This window comes from Manis javanica, chromosome 3, assembly GCF_040802235.1.
Source record: "Manis javanica isolate MJ-LG chromosome 3, MJ_LKY, whole genome shotgun sequence".
Taxonomy (NCBI): domain Eukaryota; kingdom Metazoa; phylum Chordata; class Mammalia; order Pholidota; family Manidae; genus Manis; species Manis javanica.
This window is the reverse complement of record NC_133158.1, coordinates 161,037,847-161,065,554: the sequence shown is the minus strand read 5'-3', so window position 1 is coordinate 161,065,554 and position 27,708 is coordinate 161,037,847. Positions and strand designations below refer to the sequence as shown.

The 27,708-nt window shown below is 35.2% G+C and overlaps 1 protein-coding gene across 6 annotated transcripts in view; it reads right to left on the bottom strand.

Annotated features, from left to right (window-relative positions):
- The window catches only part of ARMC8 (armadillo repeat containing 8), a 108,462-nt gene that overhangs the window by 32,480 nt on the left and 48,274 nt on the right, over positions 1-27,708 (bottom strand). For all 6 annotated transcript variants that reach the window (XR_012129477.1, XM_073232246.1, XM_073232245.1 and 3 more), the window contains 7 exons: positions 24,664-24,756; positions 19,730-19,810; positions 17,828-17,903; positions 17,642-17,732; positions 15,965-16,025; positions 13,754-13,954; positions 10,892-10,987 (listed from right to left, as the gene is read on the bottom strand). Coding sequence is in view for 5 of the 6 variants with exons in the window: in XM_073232246.1 (XP_073088347.1) it covers positions 10,892-10,987; positions 13,754-13,954; positions 15,965-16,025; positions 17,642-17,732; positions 17,828-17,903; positions 19,730-19,810; positions 24,664-24,756 (699 nt within the window). In the remaining variant the exon portion in view is untranslated. The remainder of the gene's footprint in view (positions 1-10,891; positions 10,988-13,753; positions 13,955-15,964; positions 16,026-17,641; positions 17,733-17,827; positions 17,904-19,729; positions 19,811-24,663; positions 24,757-27,708) is intronic.

Genomic DNA, 27,708 nt, shown 5'->3' with positions numbered 1-27,708 from the left:
GGGAGGAAGGAGAGGGGTTATGAGGTAGCAAGGCAGACACTAGAGTGAGATAAGCATGTACAACCACCTTATCTGGAGGACTGAGTAAAATCAGTAAGAGCCTGGGGGAGGAATCCATTCCTAAAAATGGAAAACCAAACTTTTCCTGAGTTTTAGGAAGTGACTATACTGCTTTTGCCACAGAATAGTTAAGGACATGGTGCCATGCACATCATGGAAATGATAGAGCCCTTAATATTTAAAATTCCTGAGTACATCCTTATGCCATGTCTCCTTTATTAAAACCAAACCAAACCAAACCCAACAGCACACGGTCTTCCACAAATCAGGCCAGGGCAGCTGCTTGCTCCTCCACAGGTTCCAGTAGGAAAGCAATTCCCACACTTCATCCTTCTGCATGGCATTTATGGCAAGGGACATAACTATCTGAGAGAACTGATGCTGTTAATTTTTTAATTGAATAATGTTAAAATCAGAAGGGGTTTTAGAAATAAAGCCACCCAACTTCTTTAGTTGATCAGTGAGGTCTCTAAAGTTTGGAAAGATTAAGTCACTGGTCAAGGCCTGGTCATTGGTCTAGGCAAATGAGGACAGAGCTGGGCCTCCTGCTTTTCTTACTTCCAGCATGAGATCCTTTCTACTTGCTGTACTTAGGATGAGATTTTTGTTTAGCCTTAGTAACCAAACTGAGATCTGACTTTGAAGACTGGGAAAGAAGAGAACTTTTAAGAAGCTATCAGTGCTGTGGGAACTATAGACTATATACTGGCATCCTAGGCCAATAAACAGTATACAAGGCAAGAGAGGTCGTCATTAATAATCTGAACTGAAAAAGGGGAAAAAAGGTACGATTCACAGGGCCTCCAGGAGAGAAAATTACTACTCAACAAGTCAGCTTGGGTAGGGGGTAAAAATGCCCAAGTTCAGAGAGAACATAAGCCTGTGAAGAAAAGGTAAGCCAAGAGAAGACTGAAGGAGCACAGGAGGGAGTTCCACTGACTTTTCAATTCAATTCCCTTATGATCTGATCTCCATTCCAGAATTAGGACCTAGATTCAGCAGATACTAACTAAATGGAACTCATATTCTTCTGTTCTGAGGCCATAAGCCCCCTCTGTTCTTAGTGAGAACTGCAGGCTTTCTCACCCACAGCCTATTCTATGGAGTACCTTTGCCATTCATTGCTCCACTGTAAGATTTTCTCACATTTTCCACTAGCAAATATTTTTAAAATAAAGGGTAGTTTTTACCAAAGGTTCTTTTTTCTAAAAGACATGCAGCCTCTCTTAAGACAGATCACTGATCAACACATTATATTTTGGACTGTCAAAAACATTTTACCAAGCATTTCTTCCCTGCTCTCAGTTTTCCATGGATATCTGCTCTTACATTCATACCAAATTTCTCTAACTCTATGATTTTGGGAGGCAGGAGGAGGAGAGAAATTGTGTACTTCCTCTCAAGAGAGAACAGAAGGACTAAACATCACAGGAGCTGATCTGCAGGGCTTCCTTTTTGTCCTTTCTCTTTCGTCCTTTTTCTTAAAGCACCGAATTGCCCATTGATGTCTAACCTCTGGCCTAAGCCTGGGAGCAGTATCACTTCACTTGAAGAGTTAATGACAAAGCATTCCATCCATAAACTTCTATGGTTCAAAGTTCTAAACTTTTCTACACTTTGGAAAAAAGTGAGAGCTCTCCTGGCCTAATTTGTCCTTCCCCTAAAACCAAATATTTAAGCACACTATGTCAGAAATACTTATAATGTCTAAAAATAGGCCAATACTTCCTCTATCAAACCTTTTTCTCTAAAATAAGTTCAGTTTTTAAAGTCCAACCATTAGCTTAATGGCAGAATAGAACCTAAATAGTGGCTGAGTTACACCCTTTTATTTTAGCACATAAATAAAACAATTATAATTATTCAAACAACAGAACTAGACACTTCTCCTCCATCTGTTTTCCAGGGATCTGAATGATGCATCATCCCAAGAAATGTGCAACACACTGGTCCTGCTCAGCCCCTATTCCTCTATATACATAGCTGTGCATGCAACAGTCTTAATTATCTTATAGGTTGTCTGGCTGACTCATAATGTCCAGGCGCAAATTTACTCAATAAATACGTACACAACATCTACTATATGCCAGGTAGTTTCTATGGAGCTTACATACTTGTTATGAACATTACAGCTTCATAAAGTATTAACTATTAAAAGAAAAATCCAAGGATTTCAAAATTTTGCCTCAAGCTTGGATCTATTCCATAAGGAAGCTGTCTACAAAATTAAATGCTGAAATATTAACTCTACGACATCATTAACTCTGGATGCTGCCTTTCTGTAACATTAATTTACAAAATAATCTAGACTGCACCCTTAGAAAGACATGTCCGATTGATGCAGAAGGAACAGTGATATGAAAATCCCTCATTCTGAAGGTAAAAACTTTAGAAACAACTGATTTTAATATTTCAGAAGAAGAAAGTGAGAATGCTTTCAAATAAACTTCTTTGTAGGAGATGGACTCTTTCAGACTCATTCATAAAAGGCTATTTCAATTGCAGCCGTATCTTAATCATATTCGGGTGCACTGATTATGGCAAAACTGGCTTTCAATGTAGATGAGACATGTTATACATACTTGAAGCCATGGAATGATGACTAAAGAGCTATTTAATGTATCATCTTCTAACTACTTTAAATTCTGAGGACCCACAAGGTACACACCAGTCTTCTGCTTCATTCCTGGAAAGATAGGAGTTGTATCATAAATGCCAGATGAATAAGTGGCCATAATTAAAGCATCTCTTTACTCACTTTGTACTATATGAAAGAAATATTTTCTGAATCTGATGCTTTGCAACTAGCTAATACAAAAAGTTCTCTTAATTCATAGTATTTTCTTTTTCAACTTTCTCGGACTATCACATATTCTCTTGTGAAATTTCTTGCTACTTCATGCCATTATTTGGTCTAGTAATGGTATTTAACTTTGAATGAGTAAAGTAGTGTTAATAGTTAACAGCACAGCTTTGGAGTCAAAGAGATTGGTATAGGATGTAGATGCTATCACTTATTAGCTGGGTACCTTGGTCAAATTACTAGTTTCTTGATCTGCAACATCTGTCTCACAAGGTTGTATGAGGTTTAAGGGAGATAACATGCTAATATTTAGCACGGTGCCCAGCACACAGTAAATGCTCAATAAATGGTAGTAGTTATGTTAAATTTGGTTTCTCAGATTCTCTCTCGATATAAGTATCTGAATTACATAATTTCTGTGTGCTCCCACACCATCTAACACAATGCTTTATATGCAGCAAAATGAATAGATACTTGCTAATAAGTGAACTGAATTTTTTTCTCTTTGGCATGGTGAAAAATCTTATTCAGGCAAATTTACTAACCAATACACAGAATCTAATAATTTCCTACCATAATCCAAAGCCATAGTTTTACTATCCAATTTTGGGGTTGGTCATATGCCAAAATCATTCAAACAAGGGAACCAGCATGTAGGACAGTACCCAGCGACAATGTCATATTATCGCCCCTTGATGATGCCTCTCTTTCAGAAAGTTAGACAACTGACCTCTCCCTTCCCTGGTTTTGGTAAGGCCCCATCTCTTTCTACAGTCTAGCACAAAGAGGCATTCAGGAAGTGTACTTTTCACCAAACTGATCTACGATTGTTTCTATTTAGTGATATAGTATTAGCGCAGGGAAGGCAAACTTTTCTTTAAAGGGCCAGACAGTAAGTATTTTAGGCTTTGTGGGCCATATGGTTGTTCTGCCAACTACTCAACCTGCTGCTGTAGTGCAAAACTGCCATAGGCAACATATAAACAAATCAACATGACTATTTCAATAAAACTTTAGGGATATTTTATCAATGATACCTCAATAAAACTGAACAAAAATTAAAAGAAAAAACTTCACAGACACAAATTTGAATTTAATTTACTTTTCACATGTCAGTAAATATTATTTCATTTCTTTCCCCCAACCATGTAAAAATGTAAAAACCATTCTTAGCTCACAGGCTACAGAATTATTACATGGGTAGTAAGTACCCACAGGATACAGTTTGCTGACCCCTACACTAAGCATTTTAATCATAGGAAAGAGGCTAGCAATGGTCCTGCTTCTTCATCACCAACTCAATTTTCTCAAGATTTACTACTTCACAAATATTATGTCATTCCAAACATTTCATTCATTTCCAGATAGAACATTCTTGAAAAACCAACTAAGTCACTGATTTTAGCTCTACAGATTTAATACACATTTCAGCCCATTTTTTTGGTTTATAAGACATGTCTTACTTAATTATAAACAACTAATAACCAGCCTATACTTTATACTTCAGAAAAAGAACAAGAATTGTAATTCAATGGTTTTGCAAGTACAATACCACAAATAATAGTATAACACTCAATTTTATGTTTCCATTTAATGAAATTCTGAAATCAAAATCTGCTACATGCTTTTATAAATACCTCTATCATGTATATAGCATTATCATTCCCAGGTTTACTTCTTGCAGTATGCTGAAGACCAAGGGTCTCAACACTGTGGGCAAGGGGCAAAACCTGGCCCCGTCGTGGTTACCTCCTCAAGAATACTTACCATCATGAATGAAGGTTGTAGAATTCACTTAAAATTCTTTGGTAGATTAGCTTTAAGAAGATAACTAACAATTTAGCCACAGATTAAGTCAAGGAATTCTGAATGAATCTGTTGTTATTCAGGAGTAGAGCCAAGTCCTGAAGGGTGCTACTTCTGTGGGACCGTTGAAAACCTTCAAAATATTCAAACTGTTTGTTTCGACATGCAGGCTAAGGCTTAGAAATAATTCCTTGCATCTGCCTGGTTTTGTGGCAGAGACAAATACAAAATTTTTGATACTGTACCTTTTAAATGACTATTTAGAATCACTCAACTTTACAAAATATTTAAGAATTTAAATTCATGGTATGATTATACTGTTACCCAGAAGATGAACTACAAGTCAAATCAAGCTATAACAAATGATAAAAATGTTCAAAACAAAATGCCCAGCAAGTTTCTGAGACAGTTGAAAGATATGAAGAAAACTGACCTAAATTTATAAATGTACTTTAAAAATCTTATAACTTTAAAATATAGAACTTTTACTTGCTCATGATTTGAATATAAATATTAGGGATATGGTTTCACATGAATAATGACCCTTTGGAGAAATGACACCTTTGGCAATGACAGTAATACTAAGATAACCAAAGTTAGATAGAATTTGGCCTCCTTACTTTTCTAAGACATCAGTTACCTACAATTTTAACCAATTATTGATTTATATTGTATATTCTACTTAACTCCAAGAAAAATGAAATTATATTTGATGCTTCAGAGGGCATGCTATAACAACAGTTTTAAAAACTAGTATTTTAAAAATATCTTAAAATATAATTATAAAAGAACACATTAATGAGATAAATTAAAGAAAGCCTATGCTTCTGAAGTATATTTTCTTACTAGAGTGACTATCTAACAGTTTAAGAAATTTATAGCATAAAATCACTGTCTTCACTGCAAGCCTTTTTAATTTATGCCTCTATGTTGTTCAGCTTTTCTAATACACTTCAATATATTTAATCTTCCAAAGAAGTAATTTAAGATATTCTAATAAATGCTTCTGTTTATTGAGCACCTACAGGCACCAAGATAAATATTTTAAATACATTGTATCTCATCCTCACAATGACCCTGCAGATATAACTTCCTTTTCTAGGAAAAAGAAGTTAGAAGACAAATTCTCATTCTTCTTTGTTTTCCTTATCTTTTCTTATTTTGCTCTGCCTATTCTTCTCAAAGAAAAAATACAAAAAACTGTTCAGTTTAAAAAGAAATATATCCCACTCTTGGCTACCTTCCTCACATATGTCATGTAAAACCACCGTGATTAGATGATTTCCCCCCACCCCTCCACCAAGCAACAAAAACTTAAGATTTCATATATTCTTCTAGAAAATATAAAATAAAAGCACTTAGAAAACATTAAAAATGTCAAAAAATATTAAATTATTAATTTACAAATAGATTCAAGGATAGCTCCATTGACAGCACCATGTCTATTTTAATTGGTTACAAGTAATTCTTTGAGCCCCTCAGCAAGTTCTTACTGGCCATTCCTTAATTTGCCAGTCCTTAATTATAAATGCTGTTTTAAGGCTGTGTTTTATTGCTCTTTATCTCACCTTACTGTTTTTCTTCCTCCCTCCAGGACAGGACAATGTGTATCCAAGATAGACAGTTCAATCAATCAGTGTAGAATTAAATTAAATTACCGACCTTAAAAATCTGATAATTATTCATTAGGAAGATAATATTTTACACAGGTGTATAACACTTTACAGAACAGGTTGATTCCTGATATTCAAGCTAATTTCTATAAGCTAAAACATACTTTTCCCCTAGAAAAAATTGTTCCAGATTCACACTGGTGAGTGCTATATATTTCTATCCACACATTTAGAAAGGAAAAAAATCTAAGAAATCATGGTAAAAATTACTTCAAAATAAAAGAAGTAGCATACCATAAAGCATGTTCTCTTTTATCTATATCAAAGTTAGTAGAAAACAAGGCCTTGGGATTGTCTGTCTTGAAAAAATGGGAATTTCTTGCATTTTCTCCATGCTAAGTATAATGAGACCCCTTTGCCTATACGATCAGATGTAGATTTGCCCCATTTTAAATCCCCTCTCATCACATTCCCACAGAATTGTTAGTAAAGTTATGACAGTACTTAATGCAAAGAAGCCCATACATAATTTGATTAAGGGTCCATAATAATGCAAGCTTGCATTATTCATTCATCTGTTATTCATCAACCCATCTGGCCATTCATTTGTTTTTTTCATTCATTCATATTTCAAATATTTATTAAATGCCAACTCTGTGCTCAGTGTGATGTAGATGCTGGGAATACACAGACGAACAAAACAAAGAATCCCTGCCCTCATGGAGCTTACATTCTAGTTCCTCAAAAGGGATTTCCAGCTAAAACATAAGCACCCAAAATCCAAGAGGAAAGCTTTCTGAAGGGTTGTGTTAGTCAGATGCCTCAAAGGAGCAAAGGCTAAATAAGCACTACATTTAACATTTGTGTTGTGTTTTATTTTTATCAAAAATAAAAATAATGTTAAGTTTATGAATTTGAGTTTTAATTTATATTTACTGTCTCTAATTTTCCTCAACTTACACTTCATATTTCCAATGAATTCTACTAGTTCCTTAAAGAGAGTAAAAAAGGGGCAACCCTGTTAAATTTCCAATCTAAGTGATGATCAATAAATACCAATCAAGTGATGGTCTTCATAGAGCAGCTCTTTGTTATAAAAAAATCAGCTTCACAATTACAGGACTGTTTGCCACTGCAGCCTCTGAATGACTTAGCTACTGACTGGGGTTTTGACTGCGAATGTCAGTACTTGAAATAATATGTGAAGTATTTCAACTTTTTTTTTTACTGTCCCATTAGGTGAACTTACTCTTCTTAGTCAGCATTAATATGTGGTAAAGGCTATCATTAGAAACTGGGCTTCTCTGAGGCAGAGATTACAGGTGATTTTTACCTGGCACTGCTGTCAATGCAGTTACTGTGAACGTGCTCTGGACCCTTCTCCACTGAGCCCTCAATTCATGTGTCTGCCCTTGCTTTCTCTAACCAAATACTTATATTATTCTAAGTTTAACACGGTCAGGCCACATTTGTTGTTAGGTCAGTGGTCCTAATCTTTTTTGAACTTCTCCTCTTCATGTCACAGCCAGTGGTAATATTTTCCACTCTTACCTGCCAAACTCTTTCTACCCTCCTTCCTTCACTCTGACAGGAAATCAGGAAATTTCTAAGTACACCACAGAGTGATAAATGATGCAAAGCTAGGAATTAGGGTATCAACTTTGCTTTGCACAGAGGGATACAAAAAGATCCAGCTATATTAAAGAAAATATCACTGTGTATGATTTCTGCATTTTCATTTTTATATTTATTCAATAAATATTTATTGAGTGCTTATTAGGTTCCAGGGACTGTTATACAGTTGGTTTCTTTTAATGGGAATGTATCAACACTGCTTCAAAGCAGGAGGGGTAATCTTTGACCTACAGGTCATATTCAGTCTTCAGCTTAATTTTGTCTGGCCCAGAGAGAAGGTACCAAGAAATGAAATCAGAGCAGGCCTTTAGGAATCTTTAGAAGTGGTAAGTTAAAGAAAGTCTTAATTCTATTCAGAGAGAAGACCTGTTTCTTTCTCCTTTACTGCTGTGTATTCCTCTCATTGTCTCTACCTCTTTGTTCTAAATTTCTCTTCTTCATTCTGCCTCATTTCCTTATCTGGCTATAACAAGGCAATGGAATATGCTATTTTCTGTATTGGCTTAATTACATTCCCATTTTCAGTTTAAAAAGCAGGCCAACTGAACATTTCCTATTTCTACCCTTAAACAAAAAAGCCTTTTTGTTGCTTTTGTTTGGAGAGGGAATAGGCCTACAGTCCTTGAAATTCCTGTCACAGATTCTCCACTCCTTAACTCAGTAAACTGAAATTCTACCTTGGCAAGCAGAAATATAGCATTCAAAAATAAAACAATAATAAACATTGTACTTCAAAAACCTACACAAAGGATTACAATCAAACTTCATGAAGCATACATGTTAAAGGTAAATGAAAATCTATCCAATTATTTCAATAAAAAAATGGAATAGAAATAAATGCATTCAAAGGAAAATAATCATTTATCATTTTTTATACACTGAAAATAGATTCTTCACTCCTATGAACTGTTTTCATGTAAATTTTATCACAAAACTACTTTATAGTTTCCATTTTACAATCTCTCTTCAGTAGTTGCTATGAATTGTAAATTATTCAAATGCTAAATTTCCCAGAAAGTAAATATCTTCCTAAAACTATATAATCCCCATTACATAAGAGTGTCACAATATCTTTTCTTCACCACACAAGAAAAACTATAATAATTATAACTTATTCTTTATTTGTCATGTTTCTACAGAAATTATCAGGATTTGGCCTTACCAGGAAATTTTACACATTATGGATACAAGTTTTTATAGACTACTAATTATCAGACTATTATGTTGCAAGTATTTCTAGAACATGATATCACAAATTAAGTCATCAGTTCCAAAACAATAGTTTATTAACAAGAAGTACAAAGAAGTACAGATGGACATCCTATTTCTCACCCCCACCCCATTATGGTCCAACTATCTATCTGCCTTTCAGTTCAAGGCATGGCTTTCTTGACCTAAGCAAATGGGTAAAATACTTCTCTTTCCAATGGGCCCTAATAACAATTCAAAAACATATCATTATGTATTTAAGTTATACAGACCATGTCGATTTTTAAAAAATATTTTATCTATATGAGTTGCCATAAAAGCCTCTTCCCTTGTAATATACCATGTACCTAAACTGAAAGAAACACATCAGTATAAACATCCATAAACCATGTTTAGACATAGGGAATATCATTATCACTAGTATGTTTGCCTTGAAGTAACAGTTTACAAAAAACAGCTTAGGGGTGTCAAAAAGGATTTTCATAGGTATTTACTAAAATACCTCAAGTCAAAAACATCTTGTTAACTGAACTAAACTTTCAGAAAACATTCAGGTTAGTTATGTTTTTGCACTGATTTTAAATCATAGCTACTCACATATCTAACACTTCTGCTATTATACCAGTTTTCTTCAAGCATAGTTCCTTTTCAATTTACTTCAATAAGCCTATGGTTATTCCCTAGTTCTGTCTCTATGAGCCTTCAGTACTTCTCTGAATCATGGTTAATTCCAGATACTCAGTGATTTCTCTCACAGGGCTCCTTAAAAATACCAATATAGATAGAAGACTTGGTAAATGGACATGTTCAGTAAATAATGCCCAAGTTGCTCTTTCTGCTATTGCTTATCAAGGCAGAACATGTGGTCTGATGTACTGATGTTCCTAAAAGCTGCATGTAAAATTTATTAGAGAAATATATGTGTGTGTGTGTGTGAGTGTGTGTGTGTATACTGGTGGAGTTCACGAGCATGTTTTAAGTCATAATAAAGCTATGGGAGGGAAAGAAGATATGTTCCAACTCAGTCACAAATCAAATATATATATTTGAGTGGTAAGCTCCTGCCTTTCGTTTTGGGGAGGGAGCCAGATTTCTTCAAGCATAGTTCATTTACCAGCATACTTTACTCTACTCACTACTTAGAACTATCCTTATAAAGAATATGAGCTCAGTGTTGGACTAGGTTTTAGTAACAAAAGTGCTATACCAGTGATACATTTTTTGGGAGCTGGAAAATTCAGATGACCACTCACTAAACATAAAATCATTATTCCATAAAGATTTTATTCACATCAAACTTCCACAGTCGCAAAAAAAAAAAAAAAAAAATCAGAACATAACTAAGCCACATATCAAAGAACAATATACAATAGAGATTTGAATTCCCAATGGCACTGGAAAGTATTTCCATAAATAACATTTACAATTCTAGTGTTAGATCTTTCAAGGTGTCTGAAACTTCACAGTGCTAGAACTGATTTTTATCAGAACACATGCAAAAATGTGCAACATAATAATCCATATTAATGACACAAAAAAGCATGCCAGTTATTTGTCATTCCAGCATGGCCATGCCACTCTATGTTCTAAAAACAAACAACCCCCCAAATCCGGGTCCCATTCATTCTTCCATTATGCCTTTAGTCACTCTGCTTTATTATATTCAAACAGTCACTGTTAGTGCTCTTCACCACGACTTTCAGGTTGACGTCACTCCCTGCCTGCTGGCTGTCAGGACTGGGGGACGCCCCTCTCCCAGACTCACCTTCTTCCGGATGTCTTCATCGTTTGCTCCAAGAGAGGCATAGAGCTTGAATGCAGCCTGGCGGAGTTCATGAGCATGTTTTAAGTCATGATCAAGCTATGGGAGGGAAAGAAGATACGTTCCAACTCAGTCACAAATAAAATTTTCAATAAAACTAACTGAGCAGAGTTGAAGAAAAAGTGTTTAACAACTATTAACATATCAGTGCTCTTACTGAATTCCTGGTCATTACTGGATTCTGCTTCAATATGACTGAGACCTTATGTTTGTGTCAGTGTGGCCTGGAATACATGCAGTCTGCTTTTGGCTAAAAGTGAACAACATTACATTTGAAACTGGTATGTAAAAAGCTTTACTCCTAAAAATTCAGAGTTCCTAGATGGCTGCTTTAGCAGCACTGATGCTTGCTTGCACCAGGTCTTTGAAATGCTCTCCTCAAAAACAAGGCACCCTCAAGCCTTTCTAGCCCCAGACTATTGCTGATAACTTGAGCAGTGCTGCAACAATGTCTTTAGGAGGTTTTCCCAAATATTAAGAATGCTAATCTAATTTTGGTATTTAAAAAGTTTTTAGAAAAAAGGGAAGCCTTTGTGAAAACCCTTAATAAACAATATAGCATGATAATCATTACTATCTATTACAGTTATTTAAAACTTATGTTCAGAGGCTTTTTTGGATCAATTCATTAAAATTACCTGCTGACATGGAACAATTAATCCTATCTTTCCACCTGTATAACTGGCTTTCTAAGTTATCAATCCCTCCACACACCTGGTTTATCACCAAGCTACCATAAAAATAAAATAGAACAAGTTCTCAGGACACTTCCAATGACTGAATATGAATCAGTAAATATATTAGGCATGATGTAAATAATTTTACAACTGAGAGATATAACATTCATCCAAACAACTACAGCTTTCTCCAAATGAGTTGCCTCGGAAAGGTTCACCCTTATGCAGTGATGTAGGTGTTGTTCACAGCATTCTGAGACCCTCTTTTGAAACTTCCTAAAACTTGTCACCTGCAACAAAGGCATATTAGCTAGAAAACTCTGATGATACATATTCATCAACTAAGAGTTTTAAGTTAATTGTTACTCATTGTGGTGTTTGAAAATGGGGACAGTCAACTGGGTAACATCATTTGGAGTGACAAAGAAATAACAACAAAATATCACAGTAAAAACTGGAAGCTATTTGGAATTCTTAATAGTAGTTCCAAAAATATTTTGATCAAAGCAGGCACTGATGGATCATCAGAGGAACATCTGAATGAACTATACTCATTTTGATGTGTAAGTTCTAAAATACCTGTTCTTAAAGTCTTAATTACTTTCTAGTCATAACATTATTCGAATAATGACTTGGACTAATATACCATAAAAATTACACACTTACAAACATGTAAGAATTTCTCACTATGGGTCTAGTACCTACTTTCATGGTCATGAACAACTGTAAAACCTATCATCAAAAATAAAGATGACAGAACAAATTAATATTCAAGTTTGGCATTAGGGGATAATTTGTTTAAATTATTATTATTCTAGTTTTACTGTAATGGAAATAAAATGGGAAACCCTAACAGAAGCGATAATCTTCTACATATCAGTTAAATGATTTACACATACATAGACTAGAAGTTCTTGAAACTATGTTTTCCTGCTCTTATATCCATCAAAGCTATCTATTTGCCTTGCTGGGATGGTCAACTAAGGGTGTTCATGAAGCCACAGGTAGGACTTGCTCATGTATCTTTTTACCAGTGAGACACTGTGTCAGAGTGAGCAAGTGGCCAGAGGGAAACCAGACAAGGGGGCTGGTTCAATATAAGTCATCACCTTTACCGGAAAAACAATACTATGAAGAGCAGGCACTAACTGTAGTAATACAGAGGGCAGTGTACTAATGTACAGATATCAGTAAAGGTTATTTTAGGCCCTTCCTGAGACAGAGAAAAAATATACCCTTAATAGTTTGTTTTATTTTCAATGTTAAATGCCAAATGAACAGTTGCTTGCCAAATGAAGTGTTTAAGTACTCAGAGGCATGGAGAGGTCAAAAGAACAGTTTTGAAAAATTTATCAGCTGGATCACTGGCATCAAAATACATTCACATTCACAAAACAGTACTGGTCACTAGTTAGCAAAGCTATCTCTACCACGACCTTCTTAAATAAACTTTCTTTAATAGAATATTGACCTACCATACTTAGAGAAATGGATATGACAGACAGGCTGAGAAGAACAAAGTCCAAAGGAATATCCACCTATTCTAAGAAACTTGTATTTTGAGAGAAAGTTAGCACAATTTGGTTCTCAATGGACTCAAACTATAGGTTAAGAGGGGCTTTAGCTGTCACTAGCAGGTCCAAGGCATAATATGAAACTGAAAAAAGGAAAGAGAAGATGGCAAAAGTTAGAAAACCTGCAAAAGAGGAAAGACAGTGGAGGGGAATAAAATAAAGCCACTCAGTCCCCTGTACCAAAGACTGTCCTTGACTGAAAGAATGAGAATACAGCAATAGAGGTTATTCTGGCAACTTGAATAGGATTAGATAATGTTGATATAATGTCAATACACAGCTTAAAAACCCCACTATTTTGAGGTTTTAGCTGGGAATTAGAGATGCAATTTTCTTCCTGTCTGATATCTGCTTAATATAAGGTGTCTGATAACAAACCCGAAACAAATTGTACTCAAAAACTCATAAAGGAACATCATCCATATTACCAAAGGTAAGATTCCTTTATTTGGGCTTTTAAGCTGTTGTTATCAGTTGGTTCAAAGTTGTCAGCAATAAGAAAATCCTTTAAAAAATCCCTCTCTTGAGCTGCTGAAAATTAAAAGAGAACATACCCTTTTAATATCAGTGATGGCACTCACTGAGCTGGGATATTTGAAGTAATCGGCAAGCATGGCAATGAGGTGATCCGTTATGCTAGCGATTCTCTGTAGCTCGACATCTGGTTCAATCAGATAGGCAAGTGTCTCAGCTCCTTCCACTCTCTCCTCTAGTAATCTCTCCTTACTGCACATTCGAACCAAACAAGGCAATGTCTGGAAGGTAGTGAAATGAATTATTTACTTTTTGGTAAAGGCAAAAGCTTGATGGAGAGCATAAAGTGAGTGAATCAACTCAATTATTTTTATTGGGAGTCATATTTGTGATTAAATGTTTCAGTAAAGACTTTCTGAAAATAGAAGGTATTTTGGAATGTAAAAACAAAATTCAGCACATATTAATAATTTCTGTTGGCATGCTAAACTCTAATCATATGATCAAAGCATGTTAACACAAACTCTAATTACACTTTTGTGATTGATAAGACTGAAGCTTTATTGTAGACCCTTATAAAAGAAATTAAAGAATCCCTAATAAATCATTTCTCTTGTTTTGGTCTATGTATTTATTTACCTAAAAGATATCGAGTAGTTTAATCAGGAACAATTTTGCCTTAGAAAAAGTATACTATATTTTCCTTAGTGAGTAATATGGCTGGGATGACTTTAACTTTTTGTTTTAAGATTAATACCTACAGTTGCAAAAATAAAATACAGCTTTAAAAATCAGTGGTCTTACCATTACTCAAATGCTACTAGTTCTCCCATAACAGGAGTGCAATGCATCAATCACCATTCCTAAGTTTTCCCAAGAACACCCTGTGACAACTGACATCTACTGGTCCCATTTTACTTCTGAGGTTCTTCAAAAATCCTGGCACTGGTCTTGGTAATTCATCTACATTAGGTTCTCTGTAAAAATATCCCATGTATTTACCATTTCTAAAGCTGATGATCCACTTTAAAGGATAATGTAGAAGCAGAAACTGAAATGTTATAGTTATAGGAAGACTTCCTCAACTACTACAGTCAACAACGCCGTGCTTTGTTCTTTTCTAAGTTCTTATTACATCTTTACAAGAGTTTAGCACTTTATTGCTTACTACTGATTATCTATCAGGCTAGTTCAGGCTTTACAATACAACCCTAGGCTTCCCAGAGGAAAGCCTTAATTCTGTATTTTCCTTGAACAGTTACTAACATTAATCAATACCATAAATTAATGGATCACTGAATTTAATGCTCACAATTACTGCTTGAAGAAGATACCATTAACTTAATTTACCAATAAGGAAGGAAAGGAGGAGTAGAGCAGTTAATAAACCAAGGTCACTTGAATGGACCCTTTGCACTCTGTGCAGTGCTATTTCCTTAAGGGGTCCTCAGACCTCATTAAATTAATCGACTCACTACACCAAAGGCTAAAGCAGACATTAGTTTTCTTAATGCTCTTTTATCCTTGGGTTCATTTTGTACACTAGTAATGAGAGATCTCATATCTCTTAAAATGACATTTATACTTGTTTTGTTCTTTATAGCTAATAAGATGTTTTTATAGCTAATAAGATTGTTCTCCTCACAACAACCTTGTGGAATAGATAAACAGGAATTACTGCCTCCATTTTTCACAACTGGGAATCTGAGACAACAAAAGGATAAAGGATGTGCCCATGGTTACCAAGCCAGTCAGTGGTGAGTTGGCTAAAGCCCAATCCAGCTCTTATGACCTTCAGGGGCAGTCTCGAATCTGGGTTCTTCTGAGTTCTAGTTCCTTTGACATACATAATGATAATGATTGTTTTCATGTGTTATTTACTTATCCTTATTATATCTTTTGATTATCTGCTATAAGGGTGATACAGTCTTTATCTGCAGAGCTAGTAAACTGCTTGCCTTCAAAAGTGTGTTGCAAGCTTAAAGAAAATCAATGATTAAAATATATTTTCTATTTCACCTGAGTTTTACATATTTTTAAAATTTCTACATCCTAAATACCGTAAGAATGAAGGTATGACAAGAAAAGACTTTCAAAGCACATCTAAAACTGATTTCTTTAAAATGACATGGCATCCCACTAAAAAGAAATGTATGGTATTTTAACATTTTATGCTATGTACACAAACTGTAATAAATATATAAAAAGAAATATGAATACAAATATCTATATTCAACATTTATATGACTGGATAATTTTCACATATTTTTAGAGAGAATTAATTAACTCACCTTTAATACAATACAGTTGTCATCTGTCCGAATCGCTCCAGCTCTACACATGTAAGTTAAACTGGAATAAGATGGCAGAAAATAAGTTTTTGCTTGTGTTTAAAGCTTTAAAAGAGAAACTACTTGGCTTTAAGATTTTACAGGGGAAAAAAGACAACTATTCTTATTTATCTTGAGGTAGAAGACTTTGACATTCCCTTATCTGAATCTGTCAATGTAATAATCAAGAACAGCTAACTGACATATAGAAAGCAAGCCAGATAGTCTTTTAAAATACCTACCAAATTGTTTTTAAAATAAATGGCCTAAAGAGTAGATACACTTTGAAGCTTGGTGCAAGGCACACTGGTGTTCCTTATACTTTTTGTAACACATTTTTGTTTGATATTTTCTTTAATATAAAAGAAAAAAAAAGATGAAATACGATGTTAACAAAGCACCTAAATTTCATATGAGGTTAAGCTAGAATGTTCTAACTCCAACAGCAGAAGCTGCATCTAACTTGTAGCACTTGCAGCTGTCCTTAACACAGAGCTATACATAACAAACTATTCAGAATTTGCCAGCAGTGGCTTTGAGAATTTGATTCTATTGAAAAACAATTTACCTTCACAGTTATATCTGTCTTTGAATTAGAAAAACAATTTACCTTCACAATTATATCTGGCTTTGAATTAGAATATAATTACTTTCCATTTCCTAAGCAGATACTAAATACTAAATACTTCAGAAACTTAACTGATTTCCTTTTGAATTAGATTCCTGTAAGCTGGGGAGAGAAACTAAAACAACCCATGTTCTGGCTGCTACAGAAAGCTATATATATATATATATAAAAAATCAGTAAAATCTTTTACTTATATTGTAGAGGACTGAATTCTTTATAGCTGTTATCCTTATCTTAAGGATTGTTATCACATTGTTTTTTAGAAACCATTTCTATGACAGCATTATCTTACAAAGAGGCAAATGCTGTTTTGAAGACAAAAAAGCAAACCAACAAAAAATATAAATACTATAAGCAAGTAAAAAGCAATTCATGGCACATGAGTAATTCACTGAAAATTCGTCACTCTTGCCAAAATATTAGAAAGCCACAGCTTCATAAATACTGAAACTAAACAATTAGTTTAGCACAGAACTCTACACAACTGGTGCTCAATCTGTTAATGTATTAATAACTACAGAACGGACATGTACTCAATGCTTATATGAACCAGGAATTGTGCTAATAAGAACTTCACATAACTGTCTCATAAGTTGTCATTTCTCCGTGAGACTTTTTTTGTTTTGTTTTTCTGAAGATAAAGAAGCACATTCTCTGAAGTCATGCCTTGGTTATCAACTTCAACTAGTTCTTATTCCATCTTTCTATATCTTTATGTTTCCTTGGCTTAATACTTATATCACATCTGTTGGTTAAATCTGATCTAATCTGTATTATTTCAACTGAGAAACAAGGAGAATAAGCTGAGAATGTAATACTTTTCTGTAGATAGGCTTAGGTGTTATATGGGTGTTCCTGTTTTGCATGCTATTAGTAGTAAACTGAGTAAAAAAACTCACATCCTTTTAAGAAAATGTGAGATAACCCCGTAACTTCCAAATTTCAAAAACCCCAAACAAGTTGGGGATTAGAAGTGAGCTACTTTCTTCCCACATTGTCTTGACTTTTACCATTTCGCTGATGTGAGCTGCATCTCAATAGGCTTATCCCTCTGCAGCATCTTCACAAAAATTTGTGGTAACAATTCTCCATCAACCAAAACTAGAAATAAAACAAACAACAAGGATTAAGGAATTTTTAAATCTACAAAGCTCATAAATTAATTCACTTAAGTGCCACTGAAAGTTTCAGCCTACCATTTACCAGGGTCATCGATACCTGGGGGTTTTCAAAAGCTAAAACTGAGAAGCATTTCAGTGCTTGCATTCGAACCTATAAAAATAAATTAAAAATGCATTTATTTTAATTTTTCAAATATGAGTTTTAATATCTCAGAATCTAAACTCTTCTAAAGAAATCACTATTTAAATCTGCTAACATACTAAAAGCTTCAAGGGAATAAATCTGTATATCTGAAGAGCACAATAAGTTAAAACTAATTATAAAAAGTTAAAATTAATTTTGAAGTAACAGAAAAGAAAAAACAGTGAAATAGCAACTAAAATTGAACTAAATTCCTGATCAAATTTAAAAGAACAATATACAAAATACAATGTTAGACAAACAGAGCTTAACAACAATTAATTACCAACTGCCTTTCAAACAGGACATTTCTTCTTCCCAAACTACAAACCAAAGGACTGAAGAGAAGCCCCCCTCAAACCCACCCCCTCCAAAAAAAGTACTCTTACAATTGTGTATGGGATGGAGTGGGCAGGGTGGGGAAAGGAACAAAGTTAACAGTAAAAGTTTGATAAGGTCTACACTAATTTAACTTTAAAAACACCTAAGAATTATGTTACTACCCTTCAAACAAGATTACTAGTCTGGGATGACATCAACAGTCCAAACTCTGGGTCACATAAGGATGCATTTTACAATTTGCAGGAGCTCCTATGAGAGCTGTTATTTTTCATTCTTTCTGTTCTGTTTTCACCAGACGATCTAATCCTCACTTTCAAGCCTGAGTCTATGTATGATGTTCTTAGGTGGAACCTGAGGTTGGCAAGATAAGTAGCTGAGGAATGAAGAAGCTGGGTCCCTCACTTGGGCAATGGTCTGTAGCACTAGTAGATGCCCACAAGTGGAACCTAAGATACATTACTGACACTGACAATGGAGCAAAGCTTGACAGAAGAGTAATGTTATCAAAATCTTTTTCCTTCTACAACCTGTAATTTGTTATAATAAATAAGAGAGCCTAGTGAGGGAAAAAAAAAGAAAGAAATGGAAGAAGAACTGAGAGAAATAATGACGCTAGAGAACGGAGAAGAACAGAGACAATAAATAGCCACCCCAGGAACTGTTTCCTGATATGTAAGTGCTGACTGGTTTCAGCCTCCACGTGGCACAGGGCAGAGGAAGCAGCTCTCAGTATTTATCTCCTTCCTCTGCATCTGGCTAGTGTCAGGCTGGCTCCCTTCCCCATTCCTATTCTTGAGAGCTCTTCACCACATTGAACTTTGGATGTCTGAGGTGGGGAAACATATGTATTAGCAGGCTGCAATACGGCTAGGGACCAAAAGAGCAGATGAGGCATTTAACTACATGCCTGATATTATATATATCATGACACCGCTTAACTACACATAAAAATCTGCAAAGAAAATTTGATTAACAAGTCTGAAAACCCTTGTCTTACCTCAAATTACAAAACAGAATACATTTAAATATGATGTATATGTGTGTATATCCTGCAAGTTTGAGTCACTGTGGTTAAAAAAAGGTCTCAAACATGAAAACCAGGGTCCTTCCCTAATACTGCAAGCCACTACTCTACAGACTTTAAGGCATCACTTCATGCAGCTTTGGCAATGACATTACCCAGAAAGAGACTATTAATGATCACAGGTGCAAATCAATAGCAACTCATGCCACAACCATATCCTGAAAAAAAAACGGAAAGGCAAAGGTAGTTTTTTTTAAAAAGAGTATTACATAGGTAAAATAATGTCCTATAACATTTTACTGATAAAATAACTTCTTTTGATCACAGTATTATCAAAGAAACAATAAAATATGTGGGCCTCTTTCTAGAGCAAGTCAGTAGAAACCAAAAATAAAGTCTACAAAACTGGCCATAATTTTTAACATCTTACTTTGTAAGATACTGAGGTTAGTAGGTGAGCAATATTCTGAACTGCACCATGGTTAAATAAAATTGTTTGATGATCTGGACCCTGTAAGAAAAGAGAATATAACACCACATTAAGAAGAATAATGATTCATTCTAATAAAACATTTCCTTAAATGTAGAAAACCATATTCAGTACAATGCAGAATTCTCAAGTACCCTTCTCTTGCATAAACTCATTTAAAAAAGGCAGGGTAGACATTGTTTTTAGTCGTGCAAGAGGCTGCTGTACCTTACGTCATCCCAGTTCTGTAGAACTGCTGCCTCCTTACCTCCCCCCAAATACAGAAGAGGGCACGGAAGCTCTGCTGGCACAGGCCCTTTGCAATTCTTAAAGAGCACATCGTCACAGCAACAGAACCAGTATGAATTCTGCATTTCATGTGCACACCCTTACCCTATGTTCATAGGAGACAGTGACAGTCATTCTTATAACTTAAAGACTGATGAACTAGTTAGGGAAATGCTAAAACTAATTTAATGGCAAGAGGAACTGGACCAGAGCCTAACTTATCTCAACACATTAGGGACGTTTGAGTAATGCATGGTAGAAAACACAACTAAGAAGTGAAGAGTGTGCTTCGGTTTCTGTTTCTATCTCATTTCTCTTCTTAAAATTGTCACTTCTTATAGTAGGAAGGTGAAGAAATAGGAAAATTCAGGTATTTTATTTTTCATCAACTCTGTTTTCTACTAATCAATTTACTGAAGCTTTTCAAAGTAGCAGAAGTTAAAGGTTAATTCAAGGCTTTGGATTTGCCCAGTTCTTGTTCATTTATTTATGCCCCATTCATCCACTCAAAAAATGGAAAGTTCATTAAAGCCAGGACAAGGATATTTCATATTTCTCATTATTCAGAAGAGAAAAATGTAGTACTAAAAGATAGGCTACTTGTGTGGGTTCACTGGATGAAACCAGTTACTAGTCTAGAAAGAGAACTCTCAAACCCAATCTCTCCAACTCATTAGCCAACTAACAACTATCCTGCAGATGCTCATTCTTTTTTGGAGCAAAATATCTATCATTTGAAGTGGGGAAATTAGCATTCATACTTCTGAATAAAAAATAAAATAGTAAAAATAAAAGCCACATTCTATTATATAGGTAACAACCCCTATATACTATTCTATTTTATATACTATTAAACACTATAAAAGGGTCCCTAAAAAGACAAACACGGCAATCTCTTACTTTCCATACATTTTCTAACTTTTAATTTCTTATTTTTAATCACTGTATAATATTTCACAGTTTACTCAGACAAACTGCTATTACAAATTTTAGGCAGTTTCTAATGTTTCACTATTAGAAATATGTTTTGTTGAACATTATTAAACTTGTATCCTAGTGCAGATCCTTTGATATATTAATTGCTACAAATTCATCCAGAATAATGTAAACTTGCTTCTTTAACAACTGAAAACACTGACATTTTCAGGGCCCAGGCTTGAAGTGTGCTATATTCCTACCTCATCTGTGCATCTGCTATTATAATTACAGGAATTACTTAATTGGGTACTTTCTACATGCTGGACTCTGCACTAAATGCTTTACTTGAATTGTCTCATATGAAACACAGGAGTCTCTGACTCATTCATTATAAAGACAGTGATGGATACCAATGCGGGAGCCAAGGAAAAGAAGGGTCTCCTAAGAATATGACCCATTTTTCTTACCACATAACAAGCAGGGAACTAGAATAAACTGATAAGCCTAAATTAGCCTCAGCTGACATATGACATGTCGGCATACTAAGGCTTTTTGCTTTCCTCGTAAGTTTTGACATCCCAATTTAAATTGGCACTGTTTAGCAGAATAGCTAAGTAGGCTGGGTACTGCCTTTGTCCCTTGAACCTCATTGTTCTTCCATCTCTGTATTGGGCCAATCTATTCCCCTGTTTTGAGGTGATCTAATACTAAAAGATGATTTTATATTCTGTAATACATTTTATACATATATAAACATATACCTAAGTATATTCTTTCCCCCGTTTTAACGCAAATGGTAGAACACCACATACAAAAAAAGCCCCTATGTTACATATATAAAATATTAATATATATATTTATATAGCACTAAAACTTTTATTTTCTTTATAATATATCTCAGAGATCACTTGTATCAGTACTTAAAGAGCTTTCTTATTTCTTTTTTGGCTTTACTCTACTGTATAAATGTCCCATGCTTTAGCCCTTCGAGTTAGACATTTAGATTGTTTTCATTCATCACTTAAATGAACATCACTTCAATGAATATCCATGTGCATGAATCTTTTTTTTTCTTAAGAGCTGGATCACTTACGGAATATCTTCGCAGATGAAGTTATGCTTATAAATGATGGTGAAAAGATCAAGCAAAATGCAATTCTTTGAACATAATCATTCCCCTCTATTTACAAGTCATGATACTTTTTAATCCCTTATATTCTTTGCCCCCAAAATCACAGCAAATATTTGTTACAAAGAAGCTCTTCCTCCTCTCTGTGGTCATACATACGATTGTGTAAAAACAACTACAAGGAAGGAATTGGTGTTCCTCTCAGGAACCAACCTGAGAGGAGGAGAGTTATCATTTGACTATTATTAAGTCTCTCTTTAAGCTCTCCAAATCAACCTGCATGAACCAGCAGTTAAGGAGGCAGCATCCATGGGGAGAAAGTGTATGAACCTGTGATCTTAAATTTCAAAAGACAGGTCTCAGACACCTGAGCAACTACTTAAGAAGTGGCAACAATTTAGAAGTTAGAATTCCAATTAATATTATTACTAGCCTTTTTTTGCTCCTTAATAAATCAGGGAGAGAACGTCAGACATAATTATGATTAGCTTATAACAAACACTTCAGTATCTCTCCGCTTTTTGTCTCCCCTCCCCAAAGAATGTAAATTTATTTAACATATTCATACTAGTATACGCAAATATGTGAATGAGTCTTACAATTCTATTATGAATCTTATTTTGGGCCTGTGTATAACCTGAACAACATGAAAATAAAAGGTTTTATAATTAATGACAATAGAGAGATCATCAGATCAGTTCAACGATACATGTTGTTAGTGTATAAGTAGGGAAAACAATATTGTATTTTAGGCTATTATTGGGTTTATAAATGCTATAATATTTCCTGAAGTTCCAGTTCTATCTCAGAACACTTAACTTTGGCCATTTAATTACAGTGGCAAATGCTAATTATCAGGCTAAAAGAAAGCTGATAAAGGTAATTTTCTCATAAAACATCTTTAGTTCTGTAGTGGCATGAGGGTGCCTATAAATTTTTGCTCAGCTCAAGTTCCTCTCCAGAAAAAGAACTAGTGATTAAATGATATTCTTTTATCTATGATTTCAGCTAAAACAGCACTGAGATATTTCAGATGAGCAAGCCTAAAAGTTCAGAAGTTTCTGATACATGGCTAATTCTAAAAGTTACCTGGGTAACTTCAGAAATGGGATTATTCATACTTAATTTCTCATAATAGCTTGACATGTAGTAGTTATACTTCCAGGTCTAATTTCCAGTGCCCTTTGGGATTATTGTAGTTATGACTAGTAAATGTTGTGCTCTTGAGCACTCAAGTATGGATGCTGAAAGATTTTAATGAGACACACAGTTCTGGAGTGTCCTCTACCTATCTGCTAGGGCTGGCTATAAGACATTTCATTGTTGGAAAATTCTAGACCCTGTTAGTTCAGCTCATTTTCAGCAAATGGATTGCAACAACATTGTCAATTTCTCAAAGCCTTTCTTTGCCCACCTCAAAAGATTAAGGGATTGTTTGACATCTCTGGTCCTCTGAGTTGGCTTACATACTACTCAAGCAATCTGGAAAGTAAAACTTAGAAGATTTTTGACACAAATCTTAAATTCTAAATGCTTTATATAGAACTAAATAGGCTATGATAATCAGCTAGAATTTGGGAGGTGGTTTAAATTATAATCTGTAGATACTTTTTCTGAACGAAGTGATTTAATTTTCACTTATTTGGGGAACTGTTCTAAAATAGCAAAGATCTGGATCTTCCTAGTTTACCATGTAGATATTCTCTTCTCTTTCCCTTCTTTCCTATAGTTTTTCAAGCTCCTCATTTTGTACTTGTGTTATATATGATAGGTAATGCTGGCCTGAAAAACTTAACAGAATCATCAGATGATAAACAAATAACTAGAAGTTAGAAAATGTACAGAAAGTATGAAAGATCTCAAATAATCATCCATGTTTATCAAAAGAGAATAGTCAACATAAAATCCATGATGCAAATAAGCAGCACTTCACAGCACTCTTCAGTTTAGGTTTAGGCCCTTTTAGTAACAGAAATGTTTCTAAATAAAGGGCAGAGAAGAATATCTCATTTCTTCTTAGATGATATCACTTAAAACAGTTTCCAACAATGTGGAAACTGAGGGTGTGGAGAAAGAGTCAGGATCACACACTGCTGGTAGGTGTATAAAGTGGTACAACCTCTATACAAGACAATACATGGTAAAATTACAAAGGCACACATTCTTTGATTCAGCAACTCTTATAAAAGTTCTTACAGATAAAGTATTTGTTGCAGCATTGTTTTATAGTAAAGTAAGACTGGAAACAAGCCAAATGCCCAACAATAGAGGACTGATTAAATAAATTACTGGACATCTATACAGTAAAATACTATATGGCTGTTTAAAAAAAAAAGAATATACTGGTAAGTAACAGCCTTCAAGAGATGTTGAGTGAAAAATGCAAGGTGTAGAACAGTATATATGGGATGCTACCATCTGTGTCCAAAACAATGGGGGTGGATATAACATAGGTTTGCTTACATTACGTAAAGTTATTGTTGGTAGGGTACATAAAGGTGGCACATCTCCTAGGGGAACACAGATTTTACATAGGAGAGAACATTAATCTGGTTCTTACTTTACAGCAGTGCGAGAAGATCTGACAGATGTACTCCTGGGTGTAGCGGGACCTGCTAAGCAGCGCCATGAGGTGCGGTATCACTGTGGCATCCTGGAGTCAAAGGAAGGAAAGCACAGCAACAAGGGCCTTAGGCACTGTGAGCACATCTAACAGCCTATTTCCATGGGCAGGGACCTACGCAAACCTTTTATCTTAATGACTGTAAATCTAGTCTCTTTAAGGAATACAGCAAAACAAAAGTAACATGGCTAGCAAAGCTGTCTAGGCTAAGGACAGGGAGAGGGGCTTTAATACTCAGCCTCAGTAATGGAATACAAGAACAGGAAATTCTCAATTTCTCTCCCATAAACAGCCTACATCCCCACAATAAAACAAAGTCATTTCAATAAGACCTGACAAAAATCTGTTCTGAAACCAAGATGTGAGGTAACTAATAAGCTATATAATAGTAAATAATTTATAAGAAGGAATTGCTGTATAAAAAATAAAACTTGACATGTCGTTTTGATCTCTGAGATGTTATGGTAATTACTGGTAACTAGTAACAATCTCCCATGAGGACTCTGAATCTTCACAAGACAATTTATATGACAGCAACTTCTGACTTGCAGAGCACCCTGTGCCTCTTACTGATGAGTAGCAACAAACATGCTGGTATAGGAGAAAAGAAAAGAATCCACCCAGCCTGTTGCAGGGCTCTTCAAGTATCTCCTTTTTTCCTGGAGTGCAGAAGGAATTAAAAGTTGAAAAGGGGTTTTGGCCTGAACCACAGATGGAAAATGAGACAGTGCAAGCCTCCTAGTCAAGGCTGTCCTGAGTACTAGAGCTATGCTTCTCAAGTATGAATGTGCATGCAAATTCCCGGGGGATATTCCTTATGTACAGATTCTGATTCTGTAGGGCTGGTAGAGGACCGAAGATTCTGCATTCTACTAGCTCCCAAATGAGGCCAGTGCTGCTGGTCTACAGACCACATTTTGACAAAAGACAACAGAGGGCAAGGAAAGAAACCTAAAAGAATACCACTGTTGGGATGAACAAAATTCAGGGTTTTCCTTAGAAAGAAAGGAACGCTCATGATATGTAAAAGCTAAGTAGGAAAACAGAAGGCTACTGATTCCTTGCAAGTAGAATCTTTTCCCCTTGCTTGTTATATAACCCTTTGTGTTTTAACAGGTAGTTTAAAAACAAAATGAAAAACTTACTCAGAAGTAAGTCAAGTACTAAATACATAGAAAAAGAAGAGAGAAAATGAGAATAGTAAGTATGTGTCTATTTTACAGAGCATGAGGAGGGGAAAGAATAGTTGCATTGGCAGAGGACAGGGAAGCAGGTAGCAGCTAAGCTAGAACATGCAATGGTGGCAGATAAAACAGCCTCTATTAGGCTCCTGAAACCACTTCTACCTCCCTTCCTTCCTCAGTTGCTCACTCATCACTCAGTTTTCTTTTTATAACAGCCCCTGCCCCATTTCTTTACACCTACTCCTTTCTTCCAATAATGTTATGTATCTGCAGTTTATAGCTGATTTAAGCAGTTACATAATGTGCCCAAAGGTACAGGATTTCAAACTAGACATCCTGCCCTCTTCCAACTGGACTGCCCTATCTTCATTGTAGTGCCTGAGTTGCTGTGGCAGCTGGCCTCTATACAACCCAACTCACAAATGTCAGTTAATTACACAGAAATACCACTCTGTAACCCCAACCAACACTTTTCACAGTCTCAATTGTCTCTGAGGCATAAAATTGAGATGTTTCACAATTTAGATGTTCTCACTGTGAAAATCATTTCATGTCCCTGGGCCTTAATTTTTCTCATGTAAAAAAAGTTAACTTGGCATAGACCAGAGTTTTCCAAATTATGTACCATGATCCATCAGTGGGTCATGAAATCATTTTAGAGAGTTAGGAGCAAGGAGTTAAACACAGCTGATTAGGATTAATTTCTGCCCTTATTACTGCACTGGGGGTTAGGAAGAAACTTCTAGGGTAAAGAAGCCAAGTGACTAGTTTATAATTTCTTTGTAAGCATGAAAATAGGACCTTCAGGAAAACAGACTGATATTTATTAGGAGAAGAGTCTTCTGCAAAATACTTTGAGGAAGATATCCCCAATTTAGGACCTCTTTGAGTAAACTCAAGATTCTTAAAGAGTAGTCCACGGGCCAGCAGCATCTAAATTACCTGGAAGCTTGTTAGAAATGCAAATTCTCAGGCTGTACCCCAACCTCACTCAATCAGAAACTCTGGAGTAGGGTCCAATAATCTGTGTTTTATAACTCTCCAGGTAATTCTGCTACATGCTCAAATTTGAGAACTACTGTAGTAAACAATCTACAGATTTATGAAGCATGGCCCCCTGAAGAATGCTGCATGAATCCCTGAGGTATAAAATTGAGATGTTTCATAACTGAGAGCCTCTCTGCTGTGTGAGGTGACCCACAAACCTTATGCAATTATGTACATAATTATATACATATATACCTTATGTAAAGGTGACCCTTCACAGACTTTTATGAATCATTACAAGCCAAAAGTGCATATGTCTGATGTGGGAAGGATGGACTATGGAGCCTCATGACATCTTCCTTCTCATGTATGCTTTGCCTATGCCTCTTGATTGTTTATATTATTGAAATATTTGCAAAATCTGATTCTGGATATGATCTCTGATTCATGTGCGCAATCTGACGTTCTGATTCTTTGTGTTAGCCCAGAGAATCACAATGAACAAAATGAACAATTTTTATTTTTAATGAAAAATGACAGACTAGAAACTGAAGGGTATCACATTTATGGAATTGTTTTGTAAAGACTGTCTCATGTTCTCTCACACTCACACAAACACACACACAAATTCATACATATGCACAGTGTGGCCATGGAAAATATACCTCTTACTGTGGAGTGTGTGGATAAGAGTGTTTGAAAAATATTGGCCTCGGTAATTTTCATTAAGAAAGGCCCATGTAATCAACAGATAAAAACACCCCCTAATAGGATGAGGACTTGATAACATGGGAGAAAGCTGAACCACTGA